Source organism: Eptesicus fuscus, chromosome 7, assembly GCF_027574615.1.
Source record: "Eptesicus fuscus isolate TK198812 chromosome 7, DD_ASM_mEF_20220401, whole genome shotgun sequence".
Taxonomy (NCBI): Eukaryota; Metazoa; Chordata; class Mammalia; order Chiroptera; family Vespertilionidae; genus Eptesicus; species Eptesicus fuscus.
Window position 1 is genome coordinate 56,712,769 of NC_072479.1, and position 21,808 is coordinate 56,734,576.

The 21,808-nt window shown below is 46.4% G+C and overlaps 1 protein-coding gene across 2 annotated transcripts; it reads left to right on the top strand.

Annotated features, from left to right (window-relative positions):
* The first annotated feature begins 9,324 nt into the window (after positions 1 to 9,324).
* On the top strand, positions 9,325 to 21,261 carry CSAD (cysteine sulfinic acid decarboxylase). Of its 2 annotated transcripts, none has more exons than XM_028144449.2 (15): positions 9,325 to 9,454; positions 9,701 to 9,837; positions 10,107 to 10,233; positions 10,313 to 10,403; positions 11,170 to 11,276; positions 11,704 to 11,819; positions 12,325 to 12,404; positions 12,697 to 12,751; positions 17,857 to 17,973; positions 18,049 to 18,113; positions 18,401 to 18,482; positions 18,952 to 19,151; positions 19,297 to 19,348; positions 19,487 to 19,572; positions 20,486 to 20,586. In XM_028144449.2, exons 2-15 carry the CDS (start codon positions 9,712 to 9,714, stop codon positions 20,514 to 20,516), a joined length of 1,335 nt encoding a protein of 444 aa, XP_028000250.2. In that variant the 5' UTR covers positions 9,325 to 9,454; positions 9,701 to 9,711; the 3' UTR covers positions 20,517 to 20,586. The 2 variants fall into 2 exon arrangements, with proteins under 2 accessions (XP_028000250.2, XP_028000249.2); XM_028144448.2 differs by having other exon boundaries at positions 9,328 to 9,454; positions 19,483 to 19,572; positions 20,486 to 21,261.
* The last annotated feature ends 547 nt before the right edge of the window (positions 21,262 to 21,808 follow it).

A 21,808-nucleotide genomic window follows, 5' to 3' on the forward strand; every position in this document is an offset into this window, starting at 1 on the left:
CTTCCTTATCCGAGAGCTGATCTGAGATGCCACTTTCCTTTTGGCTATAGTGTCTCTAGTTTCCTTCAGTCTAGAAAAGTCTCTCAGTCTTTCTTTGATTTTCATGAATTGACATTTTTGAAGAGTGCAGACTAGTTATTTTGTAGAATGACCATCCATATTAAGTAAGTGATGTTGCGTGTTTTTCAGTGCCTTAGTCAGGAGGCCCATTATGTCATTCTGTCCCATTATTTGTGATGTTAGCATTGATCACTTGTGTAAGGTGGTGTCCACCAGGTTTCTCCTCTGTAAAGTTACCATTTTCCTTCCAAAAAGTTTTTTAAGAAAGAATATTACAAAATAGCCCAGAGGAAAAAAAGTGAAGTTTTATCCAGGTCTTAGTGTTATTCTGATGTCTTTAAATAAGAGAGAAAGATGTAAATTTGAAGATTAAACAAACAAACAAAAAGATCAGTCAAGCCCTGACCGGTTTGGCTCAGTGGATAGAGCGTCGGCCTGTGGACTGAAAGGTCCCAGGTTCCATTCTGGTCAAGGGCATGTACCTTGGTAGCAGGCACATCCCCAGTAGGAGGTGTGCAGGAGGCAGCTGATCTATGTTTCTCTCTCATCGATGTTTCTAGCTCTCTATCCCTCTCCCTTCCTCTCTGTAAAAAAATCAATAAAAAATATATATATAAAAAAAAGACCAGTCAAGGAAGGCAAGGCAGGAGATCCATTAGAACAAGCATGCCAAACTCAAAGGCTAACGGGCCAAATGAACAAGGTTTAAGTTTATGTGGGCCGCAAAAAAACAAAGGCTTCAACTTTCATAGAAACGTAGGTTTATTTCGATAGAGACATGCTGAATACAAAGGGCTGAAATAAATGACAAATCGTTAACATAAAATAATGGAACATTTTTTTATTTAAAAAAAATATATATATTTTATTGATTTTTACAGGGAGGAAGGGAGAGCGATAGAGAGCTAGAAACGTCGATGAGAGAGAAACATCGACCAGCTGCCTCCTGCACACCCCCTACTGGGGATGTGCCCGCAACCAAGGTACATGCCCTTTATTGGAATCGAACCTGGGACCTTCCAGTCCACAGGCCGACGCTCTATCCACTGAGCCAAACCGGTTTCGGCAAAAATAATGGAACATTTTAATAAAAATTAATATTTTTTCTTGAACATTAACTTACCAGACACTGAGTAACTGCACAGATTAATAAGCGTAACGCAAATAAACACATTTTTCTTGTTCTCCGAAAGCGAAATATTTCCTGTTGCACACATCAAACAAGTCAGTACAAGACTAATGATGTGGCAATCTGCTGCTAAAATATTCGCTACTAGTTTTAGTGGAGAGAAATAGTGTGCCTGAGCATAAGGTGCGTAAGGGAAATGAATGCAGCATGATTATAGTAATCAGTCGTTAGTGAACGTTGTAGTTCGTTATTCATAATTATGTATAACGGATATTGTAAAAATTAAGTTATGAAATTTTCATTAAAACGTTTCTTACATACCATTATATTGGCTGGGCCGCGGGCCACGAGTTTGACATGCTTGCATTAGAATCTAGTTTTGAGCAACCAGTAGAAGATGGTGCCATTCACTGAACCAGGGAACCCAAGAAGAGCATATTTGAGAGGGCTCATGAGTCCAGTTTGTGGACACTATTGCGTGTGCTGTGCCTGTGAGACTTCCAAGTTAGGCAGGTGGTTTCATGGATCTGGTCTTAGGAAGAGAGGCCCGGGATGGAGGAGTCACCAGCATGCAGCCCTGAGGATAGATGCGATGGTCTACGGAGAGTTGCAGAATACTGATGATAGAGGCCCCGGGATAGACCATAGACCCTGAGGGACTCTAGCATTTAAGGGAGGGCCTGAGGACGGTGAAAATGCAAAGGAAACTAAGAACTGGTTAGGCGTAGTCATATGGAAGCCAGTGGGGGGGGGAGGTATTTCAAGATGGGATAGCAAAATATGTCAGTGGCTCCAGAGAAGTCAAGTGTGATAAAGATGAGATGTGTCCATTGGACTTAGAGGCAGGCAAGTTCTTGATGACTTTGAAGGTGGAAGCTACATGGTGGTGGGCTGAGGAGGAAAGTGTGAGAGGAGAGGAAGTAAAGACAGGGGTTGGACACAGCTCTTTTAAGAAGGTTGGTTGTGAAGAGGAGGTGGCTGGAGTGGGAACATGTGAGAGGTTTAAACAATTTAAAATGCTGTGAGAGCTAGTAGAAAGGAGACTTGAAGAACTGAGCGGATAATCAAGAGGCTGTCCTAGAAGGAAAAGGAGAGAAGCCTTTAGACCAGCAGTTCCAACTTAGATATTTACAGGGCCAGGCAGGTAATGCAAATGAGGGAGGTGAGCTAGTATAGACGGAGGTGAAACTGCAAAATTGTAGGGGCCTGTACCCCGTGACCTTATGATGGTATTTTATATCCTCTCCCATTGCCATGCCTTTGCAGTGCATCTTCATCCCACTGTCCTAGGGCTTGCTTTGATCAATAGGATATGGACAGGTGTGGCCTATGGCAGGTCTGAGCAGAAGTTTTGAGAGTCAGTGCATGTTTTTCTCTGTTCCCTCTGCATGAGAATATTGTGTCCCAGATAAGGGCTGTTCCTTCAGCCTAGGTCTTGGAATAAAGGCACAAAATCAGAGCTATAGTCAACCACCAGTGTAAACCATGAAAGAGAAATACTAGGTGTACTGGTTAATGCGGATTATTTTCAATAGATAGAGTCACACATATGTTGATATATATGCGATTTGATATGTATGTTATTTTGTTGTATTGACAACAGGCTTCAAAACGTCATAGATCAAATTTGCTGAAGGTGTTTTTCACATAGAAATCATCACTTTTAAAGCGTTTAAACCAGCATTCACAAGTATCTTGAGATGGAGCATGTTTACCATAAGCTTCCTGAAGTATATGATAACTTTCAGCAGCACTTTTCTTCAAAATAAAAGTAAGGAATTAAAACTTCCCACAAATCCTCTTTTTTTGGCACGAAATTGGACATTTTTAAGCGTAAAAATATCTATGATGTTAACACCTTCAGCAAATTTGACATATGAAGTTTTGAAGCTTGTTGTCAATACAACAAAATAGCATACATATCAAATCGCATATGTATCAACATATGTGTAACGCCATCTATTGAAAAAAATCCGCATTATTAACCGGTACACCTAGTAAACCTCTTGTTGTAAGCCAGTGGAAATCTGAAGCCATTAGTTACCACAGCAAAACTGACTAATATTGAAGTTCAACTAAAATAAAACTATTTAAAAAAATAAAAAAATAAAACTATTAAAATACCATTTTTTTTTTTTTTATTTCTCAAATTAGAAAGTTTACTTAGGCTGAGAACACAAGCTTTCATACGCTGGTACCTCTATGATGTTGGCAGTCCTTATCAAGATTATAAATGCAAATGGCTAGAATAAAAAAGACAGCCCTGGCCAGTGTGGGTCAGTCGGTTGAGTGTCATCCTGTGCATTGAAGGGTCACTAGTTCGATTTCTGGTCAAAGCAGATGCCTGAGTTTTGGGCTCAATCCCCAGTAGGGGGCATGCAAGAGGCAACAGATGTTTCTCCCTCTCCTTTCCTCTCTTTCTCTAAAATCAATAAAAACATTTAAAAAAAGAGAGAGAGACTAGCCCCAGCTGGTTTTGTTCAGTTGATAGAGCGTCAGCTTGTGGACTGAAGGGTCCCGGGTTCGATTCTGGTCTTGGGCATATGTCTGGATTGCAGGCTCAAACCCCAGTAGGGAGTGTGCAGGAGGCAGCCAATCAATGATCCTCTCTCATTGTTGGTGTTTCTATCTCTCTCCCCCTCTCCCTTCCTCTCTGAAATCAGTTTAAAAAACACACACCTTTTTATTGATTGGTTGATTGATTTTTTTTTTTTTTGAGAGGGAGGAAGGGGGAGAGAGAGAGAGAAACATCGATTTGTTGTTCCACTTATTTATGCATTCATTGGTTGATTCTTTTTTTTTTTAAAGTGTTTTTAAAAAATATATATTTTATTGATTTTTTACAGAGAGGAAGAGAGAGGGATAGAGAGTTAGATACATCGATGAGAGAGAAACATCGATCAGCTGCCTCTTGCACACCCCCTACTGGGGATGTGCCCGCAACCAAGGTACATGCCCTTGACCGGAATCAAACCTGGGACCCTTGAGTCCGCAGGCCGACACTCTATCCACTGAGCCAAACCGGTTTCGGCCATTGGTTGATTCTTATATGTGCCCTGACTGGGCATCAAAACCACAAATTTGGTGTATCAGGACAATGCTCTCATCAACTGAGTTCCTGGCCAGCGCCCCATTTTACTTCTAATTTTTCATTTCAGTTGTCATATTTTTTAAATCCTAGACCTACTTCTTGTTCTCTGAGTATTCCTTTTTGAGAGCAACCTATTTTTCTTTTTATGGGTGCAGCATCTTGAATTTTTCAGTCTTTCTTCTGCTCTCTATATTTCTCTTCTTCCACTGGATGCCTGTTTTTTCAGTTTGTCTGTTTTACCTCTGTCGTTCATGTTAGGGGCTTCCCTTAAATTTGGGATCATCTTTGGCTAGCTGTCTGCTGGGCACTTAGGCATATTGGAAGGGCCAAGTGCATGGATAGGTCGTTTTAACTTGGGTATCACTGACTAGGTGATTGGGTGAGCACTGAAATAAGAGCTTCAGTGTGTCTTTTCTCTGGGGCTATTGAGGTCAGCTTCTCTAGAGAGGACCCCTCTAATCTCTTGGCCATGGAGGGTATTACCTTTGGCCACTTGTTCTGGAAGCTGATTGGAAGAAAGGAGTTGATTCAATATGTGACTTCCTCCTAACCCTTCCATCCTTTTTGTTTTCTTTAGAGAGGGAGTGGAAGGGAGGGAAGAGGAAGAGAGAGAGAGAGAGAGAGAGAGAGAGAGAGAGAGAGAGAGAGAAGATAGAGAGAGAGAGAGAGGAGAGAGAAACATCTATATGCGAGGGACACATGGACTGGTTGTCTCCTATATGTGCCCTGACCGGGACTGGGAATCAAACCCTCGACCTTTCAGTCTGAGGGCCAACGCTCTAACCACTGAGCACCGGCCAAGGCTAACCCTTCCTTTAGTAGTGTCATCCTCACCTCCTGCTGTGCCTGGTATCCCTAAGTCCAGACCTCCCTGTTGCAGTTTCTCTAGGAAACAAACCTCCTGCTTCTTTGGAACTAGGGGGAGGGGAGTTGCCTGACTGAATGGGCAAGGGGAGAAGAGTGAGGGCCCAAATGTTCCTTATATAAATGTTCATCTAATTTCCATATTTTTCGCTGTGCCCCTCCCTCCTGCCTTCTCAGATAGCTGGAAACCTCTATGTGAGAGAAACACACCTATTGGTTGCCTCCCGCATGCGCCCCAACAAGGTCAGGAATGAACCTGCAACCCAGGTGTGTGCCCTTGATCTGGAATTTATCCCACAACCCTTCCACTCTCTGTGCTTAGGCCAAGGCCCTAGGCACTGAGCAACACCAGCCGGGGGTGTTTATAATTCCTGAGCCTCTTTGGCCTCAGCCCCAAGAATCAGATAATTTCCTATTGGCATAGCCTTCTGCAGACATAGTGGTTTTGACTTTATGCTACTTGCTAAACCACTTACCACTTTTTATCTGCTTTCCATCTTCTACCGTTATTGACATGTCTTACCTCTTTTCTCTCTTCTCATTTGCTTTATTCTTTTGGAGTTAAAATTCCACTGATGTGATTTTAGTGGGGTTTCAGGAAGGAGGAGTGGTAAACATACACTTTTTTATCTGCTATGTTTAATTGGAATGAGCACAGACCATGAATTTATAGCGATACCAATTTGAATGGTTAGGTGGTTTTCACTAGCAGAATCCAGCAGTCCTGGTGCATTTGGTAAGAGAAGGACTGGCCAAGTCGGAGAAAGATACTGTAAATATCACATGATCACTCATATGTGGGATATAATGATCAACATAATTTGATGAACAAGAATAGATCCAGAGACAAATGGCAGGGCAGGGGGTTTAGAGAGCAATCAAAGGACTTGTATGCATGCATATTAGCATAACCAATGGACACTGGGGCGGTGGGGGCTTGCCTGGGGTGGGAATGGCTGTGGGGGGGGGGTCAAGCTGGGAAAAAGGAGACATATGTAAAACTTTAGACAAGAAATTAATTAATTAAATTAATTAATTAATTAATTAAAAAGTGAAAAGAGAAGGACTGGCCAGTTGGATTGGGTTTTTGCCACGTGGGTTTGGTGGAAGGACAGTAGGGCTGGGAGTTGAGGATTTTGGACCAAGAGTGGTTGAAATGATGGACTGTACAATCCAGGTTGTAGAAGTGAAGGAAAAAAAGATATGAAGGAGTTGATGGTTACAGGAGTTTATGGACTAGAGATCCCATAAAGTCAGAACAACACTTGGGACTTGTGAAAAAAATCAACACCTCAGCCAGGAGCTACAACACTGTTCCGATTTGTGTTTTTTTTTTTGCTTTATCGTCCTATGTTGTGGGTTAATGCCTTCTTGCTTTTAAAAAGAAAAACTCTTGGCAGGAGGGGCTCCTCCCTCTCAGGTATCCAGGACGGGATTCTGTGTGGGGCACAAGGGTGGTGATGCCTCCCCTTCCTGTGTACGCCTGGGGGAAACGGGGGCGTTTAGCGTTTTCACCTCCAGATTTCATTTCTGAGAGGTGACTTGACATGGAATGGACAAAGAAGGTGCCGGGTGGGCGGAGCCATGGTCTCTCCGCAGGCCCTCTCTTCAGAGCGTTGGGAAAGGCCTTCCTCCAGCCACGTGTCTCTCTTTCCTCACTAGTCATGTCCTCCTGGCAAGCCCCTTGCAACCTGTTCTCCGCCCTGGCAGAGACAGGAAAGTCTTCCCTGGCTTGCTTGCCATATCCAAGGACTTTAGTTCCTATGGACACCAGCAGATGCCTTGGAGAATCTCTCTTTAAACCCCTTATTTTACAGAAACTGAGTCCTGAGGTATCGTCACTCCTGGCTGAATGGCCTTCACACTGCAGCAAAGTCAGTGCCCAGGAGAGCCACACAGGAGGCAATCAGGCATGATGGTTAGGAGCCGGGGCTTCTGAGCCCGACACACGGGTTCAAACCCAGCTCGGCCACGTGCTAGCTGCGTGATCTGGACACGTTAAACACATAGTGTCTCTGGAAGCTCAGTTTCCTCATCTTCAACTGTTGGTAATAAACTTACCCCAAACAGTTGTGAAGATTAGAATAATACATGTTGAGTACAGAGTGTGGTGAGTACTTCCTTCATTGGTACCTATTTTTGTTGTTGTTGTTAATCCTCACCCGAGGATATTTTTTCCATTGATTCTTAGAGATAGTGGAAGGGAGGGAGGGAGAGAGAGAGAGAGATTGATGTGAGAGAGACACATTGATTGGTTGCTTCCTGCACACGCCCAGATTGGGGACCACGGACCAGGGATTGAACCTGCAACCCAGTGACATGCCCTTGTCCAGGAATGGAACCAGCGACCCTTCAGTGCGTGAGCCAGCGCTCTAACCAGTGAGCAACACCAGCCAGGGCAATTACCTATTTTTATTAGCCTCTCTCCCTTTAGCCTGTCAACCTAAATACCCCATCATGGGAGCTAGAGTGAGCACTGAGGAAGGGTTGACTCTTATTCTCAAGGCCTGGGCCAGCTTCTTTATTTGCCCCAAAGTCGAGCAACTGAAGAAAAGTTTAAGGGCAGGACCATCAGGGTCCCTTGGACCTTTGTTTTCAACTAGTGTGGGCTGTTGACAGTGGGATTACATCAGAGTAGCCCACTTTGAGGAAGGTTCTTCCCTCTCCACATTTTCTTGATCCTCTTGCCCCTTCATGCAGGGGTGTCCCAGGCCTTAGTGTTTGCCCCTCTTTCCCTGGCTATCTCTCTGCACCTTCTCTCCCAGGGTGGGATGGAGCTGGTCACAAGGCTTCAGCTGACTGACATCCAGCTGACTCTCAAATTTGCTTTCCATTCTAGCATCTCATCAGAGCTCTGGGCCTGACCACCTCCCATATGAGTATCTGTAGCCCCAGGACACCTCCATGTGGATGAGTATTTCCAAGAAATAGGCATTTCACTTTCCATCCAGCTTCCCCTTTCTGCATCCTAATTCCTTTCAAGGGGATGATCATTTTCCCAGTCACCCAGGCTTGAAACCCAGGGTTATCTTTGACTCTTCTTCTCCTCCAACGTAGATTCCGTAAGTGTTGAATTCAGTGTAATCTAGGGAGTGGCCAAGCCTGCAGCTTCCTGTATCTGTCCTTTCCTGTGGACACCATCCTATTCCAGTGTGGATCGCCTCTTGTCTGGTTTATGGCAACAGCCTGTGACTTCTGCATCCTGCTGCTTAACACTGGTCTTTGGAGAGCATCAATTTCATCCCATTTTTCTTGACACGGAATCTTTCAGTGGCTTCCCGTTTTCTGCAGGATAAAATTTAGATTCCTTGGCCTGGCTGGCACTCCAGGCTCTCCGTAATCTTGTGCAGCTGTGCTCCTGTGTCACTCTTGCAGACCCTTCCTCCAGCCAGCTGGGCCCTTCCGCTGACCTTAGAACAAGCCATACTCCTTCCTGATGTAAGCTCACGGCATTCCTCCCCTACCCCTGCATGCCTCTCTTCCTCCTTTTCGCCAACCTCATTTCTCCTGCCCACTTCCAAGATTGAGCTCCAGTCCCACTCGGATCTTCCCCAATCTTCAGCCTTCTCTTTTCCTGAACAATGCTTGGGGTCAGCGCCCAGCCGTGCCCTGGGTATAACTGTTGCGTGTACATCTGTGCCTTCCCACTGGGACAGGGAGGCTTTCTCAGTCCCCAGCGCCCTGTCATGAACACAGCTGGTGTTCACTTCAAACAGCCACTCCCTGTTTATTGAGCACTCTCAGCCTGCATGGCACAGGGTTACACGTGTTTAACAAAATGCTTCCTCAATGTAACCTCCTTTCCTTCCTGCTCTGGGAGAGGGCTTTAGAAATCGGGACAGTTCTGAAAAGACTGGGGGTTGGGATGCAGAGATTGGCCTCTTAGGCCTGCTTAAACGATTTTACCACCACTCGTCTCTCTCAGGCTCCCTCCCCTACCGCAGTCTCCCCTCCCTTCCCTCTTGTCTCCCTGCCAAACATATCCCAGAAACCCTATTCTGGGACCTTCGGTTCAGGTGGAAAGCCACTCTTTCTGCTGGCTCTCAGCTCCTCTTAACCCTGATGTTAATGTGGCAGGTGTTTTTGCCTTTTATCTCATTTCCTCCTTCATGTCAGCTAATGATTATTCAGAGGACTTAACCTATCCCAAATCTGTGTCCATTTTCTTTAGGGCAAGGTCACGGGAGTGATGTCATGGTCATGTGACTGCTGCCTGGACTCACTCCCTCTGCTTCCCTGGTACTAACATTCTGAAAAGCAAATTGTGTAACCTGCCTCCAGCTCACCGGAACAGAGACCTGAGCAGAAAAGTAAGCCTCTTGTTGCATTAGGTGGGCAGTGGCCACGAGATTTCACCTCATCTGTGCTAACTGCCTTTTTCCCTCTCACCTGGCTTTCTCCCTGGGTGCTATCATTTGCCCTTGTCTAAACAGTGACGCCAGGACTGACCTGCAGGACGCCAGGACTGACCTGCAACCCCTTGGGCTCGTTAAGGGGTTGGGGATCTCGGGTAGGTATGCAGGCTGAGTAGGGAATACCTCCTGCTCTGCTCACAGATTTTATCCTGATGGCTGACTCTCAACCACTCCTCTCCCTTGACTGGGACCCCGTGGCTGCAGAAGCCTTGCTTCGGGACGTGTTTGGGATCGTGGTGGATGAAGTCATTTGGAAAGGGACCAGTGCTTCTGAGAAGGTGGGTCCTCTCTCCCTGTTCTTTCTGCCCATCAACCCGGCTCAGAACTTAGCTCCTCCAACAAGACTTTTCCGCAGACTTCTCCCACTGTGTGCCTCAGGGATTACATACTGGGTCTTACTGTGTTTATTTCCCCTTGTTCATGTGCTGCTTTAAAAATATTCCTGACTTGTTGTTTTAAGTGCATGTTTGTGGCGTCTTGTGTATCCTGAGATGTGGTTTGGGCAGCAGTCAACAGCGTGTCTAAGGGCCCCCACTTCTCCCCCTAGGTCTGTGAATGGAAGGAGCCAGAGGAGCTGAAGCAGCTGCTGGATTTGGAGCTGCGGAGCCAGGGGGAGTCAAAGGAACGAATCCTGGAGCGGTGCCAGGCTGTGATCCGCTACAGCGTGAAGACCTGTGGGTCCTGGGTTCTGGGGGGGAGAGTGTCTGGAGTTTGTACCCAGCTCGTCTCTGAGCTCCCTGTCCCCGTCTCCAGGTCACCCTCACTTCTTCAACCAGCTCTTCTCAGGGTTGGATCCCCATGCCCTGGCCGGGCGTATTGTCACCGAGAGCCTCAACACCAGCCAGTGAGACATGCCGAGGGCCCCTTCCGCCACCCCTCAGGGGATATGGGTTTGCACGAGACATGCCGAGGGGGAGGGGGAGAAAATTATTTCCCCCATCTCTGTTTTCTGGAAGACTCTGCTGGCAGAGTCTTCCCCTTTTTGCCCTTCAGGCTCCCTTTCTCTAAGCTTTCTCCTGCCTCCTGACCCTAGTTTGTTCTCATTCTTAAAAAAAATATATTATCGATTAATTGGTTTTTAGAGAAGGAGAGAGAGAGAAACATTGATTTGTTCCATTTATTCATGTATTCATTGGTTGACTTTTGTTGTTGTTATTGTCAGTCCTCACCTGAGGATTATTTTTCCATTGATTTTTTAGAGAGGGTGGAAGGAAGGGGGGGAGAGAAAAGCATCGATGTGAGAAAGACATATTGATTGACTGCCTCCCGTACCCACCCTGACTAGTACGTGCTCTTGACTGGGAATTGAATCCCCCAACGCTCTAACCACTGAGAAACATTGGCCAGGGCCATTGGCTGATTCTTGTATGTGCCTAACTGGGTATCAAATTTACAACCTTGGTGTGTTGGATGACGCTCTAATCAGCCGAGCTACCCAACCAAGGCCTGCTCGCATTCTTGCTTCCTTGGTTCTTTGTCACCAACTCCTTCCTCTCTTTGGGCCCTTCCCTCACTCCTTCTCACTCCCTGCTCGCTCTGACTCCTCTGAGAGTCTCACCCGGCATCCTTCCCTGTCCCTTCCCCTTTCTCATTGCCCCTTCTCCTGGCAGGTACACTTATGAAATCGCCCCCGTGTTTGTACTCATGGAAGAAGAGGTGCTGAAAAAACTCCGGGCGTTGGTGGGCTGGAGCTCTGGGGATGGGGTCTTCTGCCCTGGTATGTGAGAAGGAGGGGGTGTCTTTCTTTGGCCTTTTAAAGGGCTCTTCCTTCCCCACCATTCTCTTGCTCTAATCTGGCAGGGCTTAGAGCTCTTTGTTTCCTCTCCAGCTGGGCTCAGGCCAAACCAGAAAGAGGCTGCCCGATACCCTGCCTCCCCCTGTTTGCCAAACATTCCATGGGATCAATGCTCCTGTGCCTGCTCTCCGGGTGGCGGCTGTCTTGGAGACAGCCCAGGATATGTAGCGGGCGGTCAGGGGCTCTAGATCCCTGGGCTGTTCTGGGCTATCGTGGCATTTGTAGAGACCTGGGAGCCAATCCTTCATGTTTTTTTGATAGTTCTCCTGGGGAGAGAGGTCAAGAGGGCAAGCTCCAGTTTTGACCCACTGTCTGTCCCTCTTGTCACCATCCCTTCTCCCTATGACAGGCGGCTCAATCTCCAACATGTATGCCGTGAACCTGGCCCGCTATCAGCGCTATCCCGATTGCAAGCAGAGGGGCCTCCGGGCACTGCCACCCCTGGCCCTCTTCACAACGAAGGAGGTGGGGAAGAGGGCACAGGCCTACCCTAGGCTCCTGATTCTAACCTCTAGCCAGTGAGTCCAAGATCTGTCAGGTTCTCTGCCTGCCCAGACCCATCTCTTCCAAGGTCAGCCTGCCTCCAAGTATATGTGCTTCCTTCGAATCAGGGGGCTCCCATTCACCTTGCCTTCAGTTGTCAGGGAGGGGAGGAGAAGGGGCAACTAGCGAGGTGGACACAGTCCACACCCTTTCTACCTAGAGGGTGGTCCTTGGACCAGCAGCATCAGTATCCTGGGGGCGTTCGTTAGAAATGCAGAATCTCAGGCCTCACCCCAGACCTGTTGTATCTGACTCTGCATTTAATCAAAGACCCTGGCGATTTGAAGGCTCATGAATGCTTGAGAAGCCCAGGCCTATAGGATCTCACCTATTACAACTTACACTTGACTTTTACTAGTCTCTCTCTCCTCCCCATCCTCTCTGCCCTCTCACCCTAGCCTAACATGCTCTCTGTCTTTCTCCACAGTGTCACTACTCCATCAAAAAAGGAGCTGCTTTCCTGGGACTTGGCACCGACAGTGTCCGAGTGGTCAAGGCCGATGAGAGGTGACGGTCCTGTCCTTGTGGCCCTGACCCGGCTTGGTGCAGCATGCCTTCCTGCTGTCAGAAGCTCTGGCCGCAGGCCCACACCTCTGGTGGACTTCTCTTCACTGTCTGTTTCTGCACAACAGTTGCTTCTGTCTCCCAGTGCTCGAGTTTCCTGCCCTGTGCCCTGAGATGTCTTAGGGAAAATATCAACATTGTGGCCTCTGTACTGCTAACCCCACATTACCCTACTCTCAACACTTCCTAGCCTAGAGACCAATTACTCCTTTACCCACTCGGTGTTCTTTTCCAGAGGGAAGATGATCCCTGAGGATCTGGAGAGGCAGATCAGTCTGGCCGAAGCTGAGGTGAGTGAGTGAGGGGTCCCGGGGTATGATGTAGGTGGAGCTGGGGCGTGTTTTTTTCTTGGAGGATTCTTTGGGCTCTCCCTACTCAAGGCATCCCTCATCCTTCTCCTTGATCTCTGTGCCTGCCTCCTCTGTGGGCTGAAATGATCTGAGGGGAGCCTGAGGGCCAAGGACACTCTGTGGTCCTCTCGGGAGCTCTGCCGAGACCCACAGGCAGGACTGGACCCCAAGAGGCAGGAGCAGGACTGAGTTACTGAGTGGAATTCCAAGGTGGCACCACAGAGAGGGTGTTGGTGGCCTGAAGTTAGTGTGGAAGGTTTCTGTGAGCTGAGGGTCTGTACAGAGAGAACCTTGGGAGGATGTGTGGGCCAGTGTGAGGAGTGCAGACTGTGAGCAGTGGGAAATGTGGAGGCCACCACATGGGGTGGGGGTGGGGGGAGGGGACTATTGAACGGCTGCAGCCATCTTGGAGGGCATTTTGGCACTATACCAGTACGTGTATAAATTTTAAATGTATCTGTCCACTGATTCAGAGTCCCACTGCTAGGATCTATTCTATAAATCATCATCACAGTATTTAGAATTCTGTGCACTGGAGCTAAGTATAAAATTTTTTAAAGTTTAATGTTCATCAGTAGATAAATTATGATACCATATCTGTGTGTCTTGGTTTCTTCCTTTGTAAAATGAGCATAATGTAGAAGTTATCACATAGGATCATTGTAAGGATTAAGTGAATTAATATATGTAAAGCATTTAGAGCCCATGAAGTACTATACATATTGGCTACCATATTGTTGTTATTATTATTGGAGTACTATGTAGGATATTTAAAAGAATAAAGTGGGAATATGTATACTAACATCAAAATACCTCCACCATACATTTAAGTGTGTATATTTATAAAGTTTATATAGCAAATTGCAGTAAAGGAAGGACATTGTGATGAGCCTATTGTATTGGGAACAATATGAATTTATTGACATATGGATGTTACCTCCAGTAGCAGTATGAGCAACAATTAGAACAGTAGAGTAGGCCCTGGCCTGGTAGCTCAGTTGGTTGGAGCGCCATCCTGATATACCAAGGTTTTGGGTTCAATTACCAGTCAAGACACATACAAGTACCAACCATTGAATGTGTAAATAAGTGGAACAACATATTTGTTTCCCTGCCCCTCTCTCCCTTCCTCTATCTCTCTAAAATCAATTTTAAAAAAATAGAACAGTGGGGTATCACTTTTATTGTATAAACTTTTTTGGGTAATAGCTTTTTATTTTTTATTTACTTATTTATTTTAAAAATATTTTAATTGATTTCAGAGAGGAAGGGAGAGGGAGAGAGAGATAGAAACATCAGTGATGAGAGAGAATCATTGATTGGCTGCTTCCTGCACGGTCCCCTACGGGGGATTGAGCCCGAACCCGGGGATGTGCCCTGACCGGGAATCGAACCATGACCTCCTGATTCATAGGTCAACGCTCAACCACTGTGCCATGCCGGCCAGGCCTGGGTAATAGCTTTTTTGAAAAATATTTTTTTATTAATTTCAGAGAGGAAGGGAGAGGGAGAGAGATACAGAAACATCAATGATGGGAGAGAATCATTGATTGGCTGCCTCCGTATGCCTCCCACTGAGAATTGAGCTGGCAACCCAGGCATTCCTGACTGGGTATCGAACCGTAACTTCCTGGTTCATAGGTCACTGTTCAACCACTGAGCCATGCTGGTCAGGTGGGAATAGCTTTCTTTATTAAGATAGAATTACATTCGCATGCCATACAATTTACCCACTTATAGTGTACAATTCAGTGGTTTTCAACATATTTACAGAGTTGTGCAACCATCACTACAATAAATATTAGAATATTTTCATCGCTCTCAAAAGAAACCCCATATCTTCTAGCCATCTATCTCCAATATTCCCATACTTCCTTCCCATTAGGAAATCACAAATCTACATGGTATCTCTATGGATTTACCTATTCTGGATTTTTCATAGAAATGGAATCATCCTATACAGGGTTTTTGTAATGGACTTCTTTTGCTTAGCATGTTTTCAAGGTTCATTCATATTGTAGCATGTACCAGTTCTTCATTCTTTCTTATTGCTAAACTAGAGGCCTGGTGCATGAAAATTCGTCCCTCAGCCCGGCCTGCCCCCTCTCACAGTCCAGGAGCCCCAAAGGGTGGGAGGCGACCCAATCAGGGAAAGGCGATGCCCCCATCACACCTCTGCTGCTGCTGCCACTGCCAGCAGCACAAACCTCTGCTGGCCCTGGTTACCTGAGCCTCAGGTAGCTCTGGGCAGCTGGGGTGCTGAGGGCGGATCCAGCCGCCCCACGTGCCTGCCATTCCCCCTCCCCCCAGTGGGGCTGAAAGGACTGGGGGACTCCAGCGGGGCTGAGGGGACTGGGTGCCGCCATCATGTGGCTATGGGTGCCGCCATCTTTGTGACGGCTTGGCTGTCAATTTGCATATTCCCTCTTTATTAGATAGGATAATATCCCATTCTATAGATATACCACACTTTATTTATCTATTTCTTAGTTGATGGACATTTGGGTTATTTCCAGTTTGGGCTGTTATAAGTAGTGCTGTTCTAAACATTTGTGTACAAGTTTTTATGTGAACATATTTTTTTTTATTTCCTCTGGTTATATACCTGGTAGTGGAATGGCTAAGTCATGTGGTAATTCTATATTTAACCTTTGAGGAACCACCAGACTGTTTTTCAAAGTGACTGCTCCAGTGTGTGATCCCACCAGCAGTGTATATAAGGGTTCCAATTTCTCCACATCCTCACTGGCACCTGTTACTTCCCTTTTTGATTATAGCTATCTTAGTGGGTGTGAAGTGGTATCTTGCTGTGGTTTTGATTAGTATTTCCCTTATGACTAATGATGTTGAGCATCCTGTCATGTGCTTGTTCTTTTCCATTCTAGATATAAATCTCTTATCAGATACATGATTTGCAAATATCTTCTTCCAGTCTCTATGTTGTCTTTTCACATTCTTGATGGTGTCCTTTGAAGCACAAAAGTTTTGTTTGATGAGGTCCAATTTATTTTTTCTTTGGTTGCTTGTTTTTGTTTTGTTTTTTAATTGATTTCAGAGAGGAAGGAAGAGGGAGAGAGAGATAGAAACATCAACGATGAGAGAGAATCACTGACTGGCTGCCTCCTGCACAATTGGGGATCAAGCCCGAAACCTGGGCATATGCCCTGACTAGGAATCAAACTGTGACCTCCTGGTTCATAGGTCGTAGGTCAACATTCAACCACTGAGCCACTGCAGCCGGGCTATAATTGACTTTTTAGTATTGCTCTTGTACCCTGCAAACTTGCTGGACTCATTTATTAATTCTAATGTGTTTTGTTGTTGTTAATCCTCATTTGAGGATTTTTTTTCCATTGATTTTTAGAGAGTGGAAAGGAGGGGGGAAAGGGGGGAGAGACGGAGAGACTAGACCGGAAATCAAACAGGCAACCCTTTTGGTGCATGGCCCTGCGTTCTCTCCACCAAGCCACACTGACAAGGGCTAATTCTGATAGTTGTTTTAGTGGATTCCTTAGGGTTTTATATAGTGTCATGTTAGCTGTAAACAGAGATCTTTTCTTTTTCCCCTTTTCAATCTGGATGCCTCTTCTTTTCTTTTCTTATCTTAGTGCCCTGCTAGAACCTCAGTACCATGTTGAATAAAAGTGAGGAGAGTGGGTATCTTTGTCTTGTTTCTGATCTTAGGGTGAAAGCTTTTAGTCTTTCACCATTGAGTATGATGTTAGCTGTGGGTTTGTTTTTTTTGTGTGTGTTTTTTTTTATTTGAGAGAGAGAGAGAGAGAGAGAGAGACATGGATGTGAGAGAAGTATTGACCAGTTGCCTCCTGTATGCATCCCAACCAGGGATCGAACCCACAACCTAGATATGTGCCTGTTCATTTGAGTATACGGGATAACACTCCAACAACTGAACCACCTGGCCAGGGCTAGCTGTGGTTTCTGTAGTTGCCCTTTATCAGGTTGAGGAAGTTCCCTTCAATTCCTAGGTTATTGAGTGTTTTTGTCATGAAGGAGTGTTGGCATTTTCTCAGATGTTTTTCTGTTTCTATTGAGATGATCAATAGACCACATTGAGATGTGTTTCCCCCCTTTTCCTATTGATAGGGTGTATTCGGGTGTATTACTTTAATGGAGTTTGGGTGTTAACCCAAGCTTGCACTCCTGGAACAAATCCCATTTCGTCATGGTGTATTGTTCCGTTTCTGTTGTTGATTTCAGTTTGCGAGTGTCTTTTAGGTTTTATATCTGTATTCATAAGAGAGATTATCTGTAGTTTTCTTTTCTCGTGATGTTTTGTCTGGTTGAAGTGTCAGGTTAATACTAGCCTCATAGGATGAACTCAGGAGTGTTTCCTCCTCTCTCTCTCTCTTTAGAAGTCAGTGAAGAACTGGTATCACTCCTTTTTCAAATGTTTGGTAGAATTGATAAGTGAAGCCGTTTGGGCCTGGGCTTTTCTTTTTCTTATATTAATTCACTTTCTTTAAAAAAAAGATATTTATTGATTTCAGAGAGGAAGGGAGAGGGAGAGAGAGAGAGAAACATCAGTGATGAGAGAGAATCATAGATCGGCTGTCTCCTGCACGCCCCACACTGGGGATTGCCCCACAACTCGGGCATATGGCCTGACTGGGAATCGAACCGTGACCTCCTGGTTCATAGGTAGACGCTCAACCACTGAGCCATACCTGCTGGGTTCAATTTCTTTATAAACTTTTGTATTACTTGAAAATTTAAGATATCCTTTGATCTTCCAGTAAGGCATTAACATTTTTTGAAAGAGGATGAGTTTTGGAGCTAGACCACCAGGCAGAGCTAGGTTTGGGTTCCATCTCTGGAGCTTCAGCTTAGGGGCAGGTTTCTTCACACCTCTGAATCTCAGTGTCCTCACCTGCAAATTAAAGGGGACGGTAGTACCTTGTAAGGTTGAAAGGACCCAGGTCAGGCATGCAGAGAGTTCAGAGCTGGGCTCTAGCAACCAGACTCTGGGTTGCTTTTTGGATGCACAGCCCTCTCTCTCTCTCTCTCTCTCTGCATTTTTGCATTAGGGTGCTGTGCCGTTCCTGGTCATTGCCACCTCTGGGACTACTGTTCTGGGGGCCTTTGATCCCCTGGAAGCAATTGCTGACGTGTGCCAGCGTCGTGGACTGTGGCTGCACGTGGACGTGAGTAGGACTTAGGCCTGAGGGTGGAGTGGGCTGAGCTGAGGCCAAGCCCTTGCTGTTCCTTCTGCTACACAGGCCGCCTGGGGTGGAAGCGTCCTGCTGTCACAGACACATAGACATCTTCTGGATGGGATCCAGAGGTGCCCACAGCCCCTGTTCCCTGAATCCCACTTGTTAAATGCTTGATCCGTAGAATAGTCATGGTCAAGGGAGCTTTAAATGGCAGTGGGGAAGGAGGTTGGTGGGAGGGGTTTGGAGAGAGGGTCAGTTGGGGCTGGAGTTCAGGTAGCAGACATAGCAATTCTCCCTGGCTGCTGGGCGGGGCTGAGACTGAAGCTCCTTTTACTGAGGTCTGGGAAGGGAAGGGAGCCTGGCTGGGCAGCTTGAGGAAGAGCCAGCTGACCCACCTTTGCTGTGCCCACCCCAGGGCTGACTCCGTGGCCTGGAACCCCCACAAGCTCCTCATAGCAGGCCTGCAGTGCTCAGCTCTTCTTCTCCGTGACACCACGGTAAGCCTTCCCCTGCCCCTGGCCTGGTCCCTTCTCACCTTAGACCTTGACTTCTTTTCTATCCAACCTTCGAGGGCGTCCTGGCCTTGCTGTGTTCTACTTACCGCCCCATCTGAAGCTGAGTATCTGTGACCACCCTGACTCCCTGTAGTGGGTTCTCACTCCCCCATGGCCTGTCTTCAGGCAAAGGAAAAGTTTCCAGCTTGAAGTTGTAATTGAAGGGATCCTGGGTTGAGTTTGGGAAGAACTCTGGGTGTTAGGAGAAGACCCAGAGAAAGGGGTCTGAGTCAGCTGGCAGCTATCCCATCAGGATACGTGGGCAGTGTACATAGACCCCTGTGCTGGGAGTTGTACTGGGAGCTCAGTGCCGCCTGGTCCAGGGAAAGGAATGGGTAGACTGAGCTAGGAAAGCACTAGAGGAAACCTGGGTGGAGAGCGTGGGGTCTGACAGTCTCCAACCCGCCCACAGAATCTGCTCAAGCGCTGCCACGGGTCCCAGGCCAGCTACCTCTTCCAGCAGGACAAGTTCTACGATGTGGCCCTGGACACGGGAGACAAGGTGGTGCAGTGTGGCCGCCGTGTGGACTGTCTGAAGTTGTGGCTCATGTGGAAGGCACAGGGCGGGCAAGGGCTGGAGCGGCGTGTCAACCAGGCCTTTGCCCTCGTCCGGTAGGAGTGGTGGGTGGTTCCAGTTCTCCTCCCCAGGTCCCTTCCCCAAAACCTTTTGCTGCTGTCAGTGCCTCCAGTCATTCTCTGGGTCTCTCTTGCTTTCTTCCCCTTCCTCCTCCTGTGATTGCTCGCTCTCCCTTTGAAGATACCTGGTGGAGGAAATGAAGAAGCGGGAAGGATTTGAGTTGGTCATGGAGGTATGACCTACCCTGTTCTCTCTGTTCCTGTGTCCTTGTACCCTGTCCCACACACAAAGCCCTGCTGGACGCAGAGGAGCAGTGAGAGGGGACACTTTCACGGCTCACACCTTCCTCTTCCTCATTCCTTCCAGCCAGAGTTTGTCAACGTGTGTTTCTGGTTTGTGCCTCCCAGCCTGCGGGGCAAGCAGGAGAGTCTGGATTACAGTGAAAGGCTGGCTAAGGTAGGCTTTCTCCTCCCTGCGGCTCTGGTTAACCTGGTTGAGCAAATGGATGCAGCTGGTGTGTTTCTGCCCCCTGCTGGCTGTGGGTGGCATGACAGGTCCCTTGGCTGGTTTCCTGCTCCTGAGCTGGGGACGTGAACTGGAAAACACCAACTTGTCCTCATTTCTCAGGGATGTGGATGGAGAATCGGGAATGTTTCTGGAAAGTAAGCAGAAGGCAGAGAGGGCATTACAGGATAAGTCGCCAGTGTACATACGCCCCTGTGCTGGGAGTTGTACTGGGAGCTCAGGTCCAGGACAGTGAGGCAGAAAGAGCTTTACTCACTGATACTGGGGGAAAACAACCAGGAGGCCAGTCCAGACCTGCCTCCTGGAGGTGAGAAGAAATGTCCTAGGTCCCCAGGATAGGCTGCTGGTAGGTGCTGCCGATGACCTGAAAGGACAAGATTGTTCTTGCCCTTAAGGAGTAACATGAGGGAAACAGGAGTTACCTATTTGGAACCAGTGTGCCAGGGAAATCTTGTAACTATGCATGTTAGATCACAGAGTACAGAGCAAAAATAGTACAGGAATTCAGAGAGGGGGAGAAGGTGTTAAGGATGACAGAGGCTTGAAGTTAGACTAAAGCCGTGTTGGGAGTCAGGGAAAAGTTAGGATTTGACAGAAAATGTGACAACCTGGAGATACGTGAGATAAGGAATAAAGCAGATGGTAGAGAAGGACAAGCAGATTGGACCTGGCGGACAAGGTAGACCGGGGCCCTGGTCAGGATCACAGCAGTGAGTGCTACCGCAGGAAGGTGGCTGCGGTGGAGGGAAATGCATCTTGGGTAACTCGCTGGCCAGGAAGTTACCTGGCCTAACCCTCACCTGACCCCAGGCTGCAGCTGGACACTGTGTGTATCCTTCCACAGGTGGCCCCAGTACTCAAGGAGCGCATGGTGAAGGAGGGCTCCATGATGATTAGCTACCAGCCCCATGGGACCCGGGGCAATTTTTTCCGCTTGATCGTGGCCAACCCGGCACTGACCCAGGCCGATATGGACTTCCTCCTCAATGAGCTGGAACGGCTAGGCCAGGACCTCTGAGTCGCCTCCTTTTCACTGCTGGCCTTGACACCTCCTTCACCCCACTGGCTCTGCGTAGTCCCTCCCTGTGTTCTCAAGACCAATCTTTTTAGGAAACAGAGTGGCTGTAATAATGTTTGTATCCTTTGACCTGCTAACTCTCCTATTAAATATTTGATATTAGGAGAATGTTTAATAAGCTATAGTATATTCTTACGATGGAATGTTAGGCTGCCTTTAGAATTACGTTTACAAAAAGGGTGTTTATTGATAGGAGAAAAATAATTTTAATATAATGTTGAAAAATCTGGATATAGTACTTTATATATTATAATATCTGAGCTATATTAAAACATACATAGAAAAATATTAATAGTTTTACCTCAGATGGTATTACAGGCAATTTAAAAATTAACTTCTTACTCTGGCCAGTATGACTTGGTTGGGCATTGTCCCATGCACCAAAAGGTTGCCGGTTTGATTCCTGGTAGGGGGTGTGCAGGAGGCAGCCGATTGATGTTATGCTCTCACATGAATGTTCCTCTCTCTCTCCCTCTCTAAAAAGTAAAAATAAATTTAACTTTTATGCCTTTTGTGCTCCCTCCTTTTATCATACAATGAATATGCATTACTTTTACAATAGAAAAATAATAAAGTTAAAATTTCAACTATATTATTTTGGTATGATTAGGAGTTTGTTACCTTTCAAGCAAGTAATAGAAAATGCAAATTAATTTTTTTTTTTTTAAAGGCAGTGAAAGATCCTAAAAATCTTTAGTGGGAGGGGAAAGACCAAAAGTGGAGTCACTCTAAAATTAATCGTACTTTAGTGACATTGAAACAAAATGGACACTGACTTTATCTTGAGACCAGAGCCTTATCCACTTACACTTAAAAATTCTCACCAACTTGGCTGGTGTAGCTCAGTAGTTGAGCATCGACCTATGAACCAGGAGGTCATGATTGGATTCCCGGTCAGGGCACGTGCCCGGGTTGTGGGTTTGATCCCCAGGCAGGCAGTCAATGATTCTCTCTCATCATTGATGTTTTTTATCTCTGAAATCAATAAAAATATATTTTAAAAAATTCTTGCCAACAAAAAAAGAAAAGAAATTTCTTCTGTAATTTAAACAGAAACCAAAAAGAAAAACACACCCAAGAAACCAAGTT